The 10,242-nt window shown below is 45.2% G+C and overlaps 1 protein-coding gene across 1 annotated transcript in view; it reads left to right on the top strand.

The window, feature by feature from the left end:
• The window catches only part of kirrel1b (kirre like nephrin family adhesion molecule 1b), a 26,267-nt gene extending 21,770 nt beyond the window's left edge, over positions 1 to 4,497 (top strand). Inside the window, exons 16-19 of the mRNA XM_063220065.1 lie at positions 120 to 439; positions 2,035 to 2,050; positions 2,884 to 3,264; positions 3,469 to 4,497. Of these exons, the coding sequence (XP_063076135.1) occupies positions 120 to 439; positions 2,035 to 2,050; positions 2,884 to 3,264; positions 3,469 to 4,497 (1,746 nt within the window). The remainder of the gene's footprint in view (positions 1 to 119; positions 440 to 2,034; positions 2,051 to 2,883; positions 3,265 to 3,468) is intronic.
• The last annotated feature ends 5,745 nt before the right edge of the window (positions 4,498 to 10,242 follow it).

Below are 10,242 nucleotides of genomic sequence, written 5' to 3'. Positions count from 1 at the left end.
ATAATTTCAATAAAAGAAATTTCCTTCATATTCTTCTCTCGTGTTTCTTTACTGAAATGGTTCTGACAGAACTGTGTTTCTATCTGTCTGTGTATGCGTGTGTCTGCGTCCCATGACAGGACCCAACCGATGGCTACTACAACGTACGTGCCACCCCGCAGGACGAGTCTCGGCCGCCCCTGAACACCAACCCGCACCACCCCCACCACCCCCACCCCCACCCCCTCCACCAGCACCCTCTCCACCAGCACCACGCGCTGATACAGCAACACCTCCACACACATCACATCCAGCAGCAACAAGCTCAACAGCAGCAGCAAGCACAGCAGTCGCCACACACGCCACACACACCCAGGAACCCTCGGACCCATCACCAGCCGCCGCCGCCACCACACACACACTCGTACCAAGCACAACACCACGCGCAACACGCCAACCAGTACCACCTGCAGCAGCAGCAGCAGCTAAAAAATCAGCAGCAGCAGCATCCGCATCCGCATCAACAACAGGAAACGATGGCAAGTATTTGTAGTTCAATAGCCACCTCTTACAATGGCCTTCAATGGGAGTAGAGACTACAAATGAAGAGGCCATTTTTGTAGCTCAATAGCCACGTCTTATAATGGGTTTCAATGGGATCAAAAGCTATAAATAGCGGGCCCTGTTGTACTTCCACTTTTACTAAGCATCTTTGAGTACCATGAAAATATATAGAACAGAAGCTCAAAATTAGCTTTTTTACACCACCAGCCAAAATGGCTAGTAGATGTTACTCTTATGAGCTTTTTTACACCACCAGCCAAACTGGCTCTTACGAGTCAAACACACACTTACTGATGGGTCAAAGTGGCTGATAAGGTGGTCTTTTCTGCCATCAGTCAAACTGAAATTTCACCTGCATTTGGCCGGCTGACTGGTGTTAATTTAGAGCCCTGAACTGAAGTTGTTAGATGGTTTTAATTACTTTTGTTTTGGCGACCTCTGGCCAACATATTAGTGTCACCCTCAACATGCACCATAAGCTGCATTGACATTAGCAACAGCAACAGATGCAGCATATGAGGTCATCACATCAACAACAGGGAACTATTTGTAGTCTTTAATCCAATTGAAACCCATTGTAATACGTGGAAATCGGACTACAAAAATGGCAGACCTGCTGCTATCTACTTTTCCTTTAGCCACCTCTACAGAACCTATGAACCTAAAACAAAAAAGGAAACCCCCAAATTAGATCCAAGCAGAATCAGGTGCATAGCTCTGCAGTAACTGTTTGTAGTTCCATAGCCGTGCTTTAGAAGAGGTTTCAATGGGGTAAAAGACTACACACTAGGCTACCTGAAAAGGCTGTTGGCAGCCATTTTTTGTAGTTCAATAGCCGGTGCTTTCTAATGGGTTTCAATTAGAGATGCACAGGATCCAAGATCCGGTTCCGGATCCGGCAGGATAATAGGGTTTTTCTAAGGATCCGGATCCAGCAGGATCTTAAGCTGCGGATCCGGTATCCGGCAGTTACCTAAAAATCAGGATCTGGTGCATCTCTAGCCCAGGTTTTTCAGTCAGTCTTTCACAACCCCAATCGCTGCATGGAGTGAAAGAACTTTGGAAGCGGCCAGTGCAGGCAGTGTGGCAGTAAGCCAATGAGTCTACAAAGTTTGTAAAAAATAGTTTGAGCCAGCGTAATAAAAAGGGCCCACGTGTGCGAGTAGGCTATGTGTTTCAACCCTTTCGTAGGATATGGTATACAGTTCTGGATCCGGTAGGATCTTAAGCAGTGGATCCCGTATCCGGCAGGATCCTAAAAATCAGGATCCGGTGCATCTCTATTACTCAGTGAAGTTATGTGTTAAGGTTTTTTTTACTTCAGATTTTACTTTCTACACCTCTTGAAACACGCTACAAGATGCATGATATGTCTTTGGTCTATAAGGAAGAGAATGTTTGGAGTGAGGAGACCGCACACTTAACATTCTTTTTTGGACCGTTGTCCCCATCAGATTCTCTCCCTCTTTTCTCCCCCAACTCTCCATTGAGTCCTTTTGGGGCCAGAGTAGGTAGAGAACCTGATGGAGACAATGGTCGAAACATAATCCTGCCATGGTGGAAAAAATCAAAGAAAATACTTTTTTTTTTTTCACATCAACAACAGGGAACTATTTGTAGTCTTTAATCCAATTGAAACCCATTGAAATACGTGGAAATTGGACTACAAAAATGGCAGACTTGCTGCTATCTAAGAAAATAAGTATTTTAAGTATGTGGACTCCTCATTCTGAAATTTCAGTCAGCCTTTGCCCTGCACCTTTTCTTGTGATGTGGACAATGTTCAACCTCAACAACATTTCATAACTAATAGGGCTGGGACATTAATGCACTAATTTCGATTAATTAATCACACAAAAATTAACGTGATTAAAAAAAATAACTCATTTTAATCGCACTACAAAATATATCTTAATAGTTCTGGATTATACCAGTGGAGGGCAGTATTACGCCTGATGGTGAACAGCCTGCTGAAATTGAGAAGAATTCTCTCTTCTTTTAAAAAGGAAGAATGTCTTTAGATTAAGCTTATTTATTGTTATTAGACAAAATCCATGTGAAAAAATACTTTTCACTGTTTTCAAGTCAGATATTTAAATGCGATCAAAATGCTATTAATTCGATTAATTAATTTCAAAGCCTGTAGATTAATTCGATTAAAAAATTTAATCAAGTCCCAGCCCTAAAAACAAACTAACACGCTAATGTTGATGTTCTCTCTCTCTCTGTCCCCAGCAGTCGCAACCACAGCAGCAGCAAATGCAGCACATCCCGTCCCAACACCCACACCAACAACAACAACAACAACAACAACAACAACAACAACAACAATCAAAACAGCAACAACAGATCCAGTCCCAGCAGCAGCTTCAGCAGCAGTTGCATCAGCAGATCCAGCAGCACCATCAGCAATTGAAGCAGCAACTGCAGCAACAACTGCAGCAGCAACAGCAGCAGCAAGACATCGATCGCGATCAAGACATCGAATCATCGTCATCTCCCGACGACTCGGCCACCAGCCCATTTGCAGCGGCCGCCACGCAGTCTTCTGCTGCTGCGTCGACCGCCGTCACCAAGGCGACGGGGACCTCGACTCACCCATCACCCTCGACAACCACGACAAACGCATCGTCGTCGTCGTCGTCATCACAGTCACAGTCGCAGCAACAAGCTGCTCTCTCGGCGACGAGCAGAGGCAACATTCCGATTGGCCGTTACGAGGTGCGCCCGCAGTCCAGGATGTCGCATCATTCCATTGGTCAGTACCACCATCAATCATACACTCGACCAATCCCCGTCCAGCAGCAGCAGCAGCAGCAGCCTGTGACCTCGCACCACCATCACCACAGAGGCGCGACTTCATCCAATCAACAACAAGGAAACGTCTCTACATCCTGTTCCAGCTCCAGCTCCACAACCAATCAGAATGCGGAGTTCAGCGGAGGGGGCGTGGTGTCATCGGCCGAGTTTGGTGGCGCGCAAGGCGGCATCGGCATTGGCGTAGCAGCAAGTGAGTTCCGACACGTTGGCGGCGGCGGGCTTTCGTCACGCGTGTCCGGAAGCACCGGCGACTTGCTGCTCGGCGGGAGTCCGCAGATCCACAGACAACTCCAACAGCAAGCAGCTGCCGCGTCTGCCGCAGCCGCCGCGCTGGCACAACTCGGATCATCCGCTGCCGACCACGTGACAGCCTTTGAGACGTGCTACCCAATGGCGTCGTCCGGAGGAGGACAGGGGCAGTATCCAGGAGGCGGTGCCGGCCACATGACTGGTAATGCCGCCGCCTCCGCGATGCCCCACCAACACTATCAAACTCCTTTTGAACATCACGCCCAGCATCCGTACAGTAAGGGGATGGGGGACGCCCAACTTCCTTATAAGGCGATGGGAGGAGAGATAGGGGATGTTGCAGGCGGGGCTTACAAGCCCATGGGGGACATGGGGGGAGGGGCTTATAAGCCCATGGGGGACATGGGGGGAGGGGCTTATAAGCCCATGGGGGACATGGGGGGAGGGGCTTTTGGGCACTTCCGAGCCACCCAGCCCACTTCCTCGTCGTCTGATGAGCGTGGAGCCGCTGGGGGAGGACCCGGAGACTATGAAATGGAACTCTACAGACTCACGACAGCGCACCATGGCGACGACGATAGGCTAAGAGGCCTGGAGGAGGCGGGCCTTACGAGTGAGGACGAGCCAATCACGCTGGAGTACGACTTGAGGTTCCAGGATGTGAACGTGACCAGGCCAATCGCGTTGCACCACACCCAGGAAGTGGTTTTGGGGAGAGGGGGAGGGGCATTTGAGCAATGTGGTGGTGGGGGGCGGAGTTATGATGACGAGATGGCCGTGGTGGGGGAGGGGTTAGTAGGGATGGGGGCGGGGTTGGAGTTAGGGGAGGAGGATGAGGATGAGACAGAGCAGAGGCATCAGCAGAGGATGCAGACGCACGTTTGAACATGACGCCATCTTTGTAGTTTAATGAACATGTTTCCTATGGGTTTCATTGGAAGAAAAAACTACATATCACATCTAACAGTGAACAAACACCCCAGAGACACACAAGATATAATACACTGGATTACAAAACACCTTTAGGGTGCAAGTCAAGCTATTTCCTCCCGTCCTTTCCTATGGCCCCTTTAGTCAGCCAATTGTAGTCTTCTCTCCCATTAAAACCCATTATAACACGTGGCTATTGAACTACAAAAAATGGCCATCCCAATTGCAAATGAGAGATTAACTTCTAACTTGTCTTTTTTTGTTGTTTTTTTCATTTTTGTCCGAGATCTTGAAATGAGAATATTTGATGGTATTGTGGGTGGTCATGAGGAGGACACAGACAATGAAACAAAGTGCAGATATTGATATTGTCCCTTGACTACATGGGGACCAAATGAAAGAACTTAAGTCTTAAACTCGTCCATTGGAAAAGTGTTGGAAATGTCGGAAATTGTCGAGAAAATGAACGGTGGGACTTCAAATTCCACAAGCTTTTCACAGATACAGACAACGGTGGCAAGTCGCAAGGCTGACACACACACACATGAAATGAGAAGAACACACATCAATAAAGACACACACCAATCACCTCAATACTAACACACAGTAGCAAATCACACATACACATACACACACACACACACACACACACACACACACGCGCGCGCGCGCGCGCGCGCACGCGCACACACACACACACACACACACACACACACACACACACACACACACACACACACACACACACACACACGTAGCCTACCTCAGACAGTAGCGGCATACATGTCACACACACACACACACACACACACACACACACACACACACACACACACACACACACACACACACACACACACACACACACACACACACCTTGACATCATTTTTACACACAAAACAAACAAGATTAAAACTCAAACATATAACTAAAGACACAGACAAAATCCAGTAATGTCCATGAATGTAACTTCTTTTTGTTTTGAAAATGGGGTATAGGCTATCGCGTGTACCGTAAAAAAGACACACACTAGAAACACACTAGTATACACATGAATTCAACATATCTCACTGGGACAATAGGAAGTTGTGCAGTACAAAATTCACTGTACAGTACACACTCAAGCACTTACACATGTTGGACTGGTGGTGGTGGAACAGCAGGGCCACATCCGGCCCGGGCTTGGCCCACATCCAGCCCCAGCTTGGCCCACACCCGCAGACGACTAATGACCTCTTAGAAAAAAGAAAAAAAAACTTTGTCCAACGTTACCGAAGAACTCTTGAAGGATGTTATCTTTGAAGACCCTTATTTGAAGAACTTCGGAACTGTTTGTGTATTGTGTGTGTGTGTGTGAGAGAGAGAGAGAGAGGGAGTGTGAATGTTTGTGTGGGGCTATTGAGCTACACAAATGGCGCAAAATGGCTGCCTGCCAACAACCCTATCAAGGAGCCAATTTTGTAGTCGTTTATCCCATTGAAAGTCATTATAAAGCACGGCTGTTGGACTACAAAAATGGCCTCTTCAAAAAATGTAAGTGCTGAATAATCTCTGCAACACTTAACTGTGTAACGTCTGTCTTACTTAAAAAAAACGAATCTCTTGACATCCTGAATGATAAAACTTATTTGTCAATATTACTGTACAAGTATCAATTACTATCACTGAATATATACTGTATATGTGTGTGTGTGTGTGTGTGTGTGTGTGTGTGTGTGTGTGTGTGTGTGTGTGTGTGTGTGTGTGTGTGTGTGTGTGTGTGTGTGTGTGTGTGTGTCTTGGCACACTTCAGAAAATGTGAAACTGGGGAATCTTGTTTGTCGATTTCCATGTAGAAACATCTAGTCACCATTAGTACAACGCAAAGATCAACCAAAAACAATAACTTCCTTTAGCTAGAAAGACTCGTGTCTAGTGTGCGGCGTAACGTGGATAAAGCTACAGCTCCCCAGCAGAGGGAGATGGAGAGTGATCAACTAACTTTTTAACAGCGAAATACGACGCAATAATAATGATGAACTCTGCTTGGAACGTTAACTTTGTGAGGAGAAATGCAACCTGTTCATTTTACTCCTCCAGGCGAGAGAAGACTTTGGCGAGGGCGCACAGTGTTCACTTGCTCAACTACTTTCACATTACCACCAAGTCTTGCATGTGCAAGCTTTATGTCTTAAGATGCCCACATATAATGCAAACAAAACTTCCTTAAGTTAGAAATATGTGTTTAGACTTCCACGACAAGGGCTGTGCTTCAGAAGATGTCTATCTGGGGAAACGTATTTGTCTATTTCTCAGAGATGTTTGAAGTACGGTAGTTTCATCCCAACTCACCAATTTCTGATGACCTTTGACCTTTGACCAGACTGCACACTTTTCACTCCAATAGAGCTCGAAAGTCCCGCCCCTTAGTTCCGCGTTTCACGGGACCTAAGCTGACCATCTAACAACATGGTAGAGAGTAAATATCTTCTGATCTCAGTCATGATATGCGCTGGGCTACAAATATGCTGTTTAAGAGGCTAGATAAAGATTATTCATGCAGGAGTATCAATGTTTTGTTCCGAGGCCGTCGGCATGAAAAATGTGAAGAAACACAGCTTTCTAAAAAGTTTGGGGGTTCGTACGAAAAATTAAGCAAAAATATCAGAAACAACATATATGGAGCTCGTGGCACAACTTGAAGGGGATCGAAATATCATTTTAATACCGCCATTGGATTACATGCTACGATTTTCGGCTAAAAACGCCGTTGAGGTCCCATGAAATCGGGGGAAGTGACGTCACTTTCGAGCTCTATGTCAAAATGCGATGTGACCCCTTGTGGACGCATAACGTCACTGATGGTTAAGGTTAGGGAAAGGTCTGGGTTTAGGCCACCTAGTCAACATGCGGCGTGATCAACATCTACTGAAAATATACTGGATCACCCCCCCCCCCCCAAAAATACAAAAACAAAAGAAACCCCACAAAACTATAATGTGTATTTTTTGATTGATTTTTGTCTTATATTAGAGAGTTTTTACTCAAAAACAAATAAGTTCATATTCCACAAGTTTACATTTTCTGCAGGGTGTGTGTGTTTGTGTGTGTGTGTGTGTGCGTGAGTGTGAGAGAGTTAAAAAATCTTCTCTTGGTCTTGTGAACATCTGTGTTTTTTGCATGCTTGTGCGTGTGCTTTTTTATATTGATGTCTGTGTATGAGCGAGAGTATGCTGTGTGTGTGTGTGTGTGTGTGTGTGTGTGTGTGTGTGTGTGTGTGTGTGTGTGTGTGTGTGTGTGTGTGTGTGTGTGTGTGTGTGTGTGTGTGTGTGTGTGAGATATGTCTATGCCCCATGTGTTGAATAAAGCCTAAAAAAGTACACAGATTAACCTGCTGAGGAGTGCACACACACACACACAGCACAGGAAACACACGCGCACACACACAGCACAGGAAACACACGCACGCGCGCACGCACACACACATTCACACTGAATATACACAGTACTCTACACACACGCGCACACACACGCACGCACGCGCGCACACACACACACATTCACACTGAATATACACAGTACTCTACACACACACACACACACACACACACACACAAATATACACATTACTGCACACACACACACACACACACACACACACACACACACACACACACACACACACACAAACTCTCTCGCTTACGCAGGTCAATGAGTCAAACATTGAAGAAAAAAAATCTCATTTAAAAAAATGAAATAAATCTCTTGAAATAATAATTAAAAAAAGTCATTTGACAAATTGTTCATAATTATTAAAATACATGTGTTTTTGGTTTTATGACTGTGTGTTTTCTTATTCCTATGATGAAACAAAACATGTCATGTAAATAATTTTTGCAACGTCTGGCGAAAGAGAAAAACAAAAATAAAACGATTTTGATACGCACTGCTTTGGTTTGGTTTTGATTTGATTTGCAGGTAGACATTCAGACAGTTAGGCAGACAGACAGACAGTTAGGCAGGCAGACAGACAGGCAGGTAGACAGACAGACAGAAAGACCGGCAGGCAGACAGACAGATAGGCAGACAGACAGACAGGCAGACAGACAGACAGAGGAGTGGACTACAGCAGACAGACAGACAGAAAGACAGGCAGACAGAAGGACAGAAGCTGGAAGATAGACAGGCAGGCAGGTAGGTAGACAGGCAGACAGGCAGGCAGGCAGGTAGACAGGCAGGCAGGCAGGTAGGCAGGCAGGCAGGTAGGCAGGCAGGTAGGCAGGTAGACAGGCAGGCAGGCAGGCAGGCAGAGTGTGTCACATTTCCAAAGCTTTTTTACCCGGTACAGCTCAACACAGCACGATTCGAGACTTGATGGTTTTTTTTATTAAAAACTAGAAAAATGAAGTTCACTTGCTTGAAACAAGATGTTATTATTTGCAGTGTGAAGTTGGTATCATTTCATCTGATTTCATAGTTAAGCGGTTAATCATACTTGTATAGTTAATCAGACTTGTAACCGAAAGGTTGCCTGTTCGACTCCCGACCCACCAGGTTGGTGGGAGAAGCAATTAACCAGTGCCCTCCCCCATCCTCCTCCATGACTGTTGTGTCTGTTCGTTGTGTGCAGTGTGCAGTGTGCAGTGAACACTTGTGTGCTGTGGAGTGTTGTGTCTAAATGACAATGGGAGTTGGAGTTTCCCAGTTGGGCTTTCTCTTTCATAATAACCGATTTGAATCGATGCATCGATCCGACAGCCCATGAGTCAATTAATAGATTCCTCCACAAGAGAATTGATTTTTTTTGTTATTTATCGATTTTTTTGTGATAACTGTAGTAGTATTGTCATAATAATAATGACCGTAATAAAGATGCCAGTCAATTGAAATGCATTACAGCTATTGTTGATTAATTTAGCATTTCAAACATAAGCCAAGCATGTACGGAAAAAAAAAGGATTTCGATTGATTTTGAATTTAACCATTGATTTGAATCGAATCAAAATTATTTGAGTCATATAGCATTCTCAAGTATCAAAATTAATCAAATCGGTGGCCCAACAAAATCGATATTGAATTACCATGAAGGGTGTGATTTACACCCCTGGTTGAAGTCATGCATCTTTCATGGAAGCACAATGTTGAAGTCTAGGCACCAGGGCAGGAATTACATGAGAGCCATGAGGGCCATGGCCCTCGTGCCCTCCCACTTTGGCCTTTTGCCCTTGAAAAAAATATCTGCCATAAGGCCACACTGGCCTTGATGCCCTCTTTGACTAAGTTTTGCGGTTTAGCATTAAGCCGGACACCTAATTGACTAAAATGCATTAAAATGTATGAAATTGCCTTTAAGAAATGCACATTTTCTTGCGGGAGGACCCTCAACCCCCCCCGTCCAAAAGCGTGTCCTCTTTTGGCCTCAGTGCCCTTAAAACATTGAAAACTCAAAAGGCCAAGTGGCCTTGTCCTTAAAGTGGAAATGAAGCACTGACAACTATTATCATTTTTTGGCGGCTTATTTATTTTCATAAACGAATGGATGTTCGTTGAACTGCACTTTTAAATAGTTTTGCTGAAAAATGACATGTTATTACCGAGTTTCGCCACAAGGGCGCAGCCATGTTCGCCGCCTACGTAACGCGAATGGTAGAACTTGGTGGCTAATGTAGCCTTCCATTCACTTAACGTTAGCGTGTGCTAACTACAGCGCTAACTGACTC

The sequence above is a fragment of the Engraulis encrasicolus genome, chromosome 16, assembly GCF_034702125.1.
Source record: "Engraulis encrasicolus isolate BLACKSEA-1 chromosome 16, IST_EnEncr_1.0, whole genome shotgun sequence".
Lineage (NCBI taxonomy): Eukaryota > Metazoa > Chordata > Actinopteri > Clupeiformes > Engraulidae > Engraulis > Engraulis encrasicolus.
This window is presented reverse-complemented; position numbering and strand designations above follow the sequence as displayed.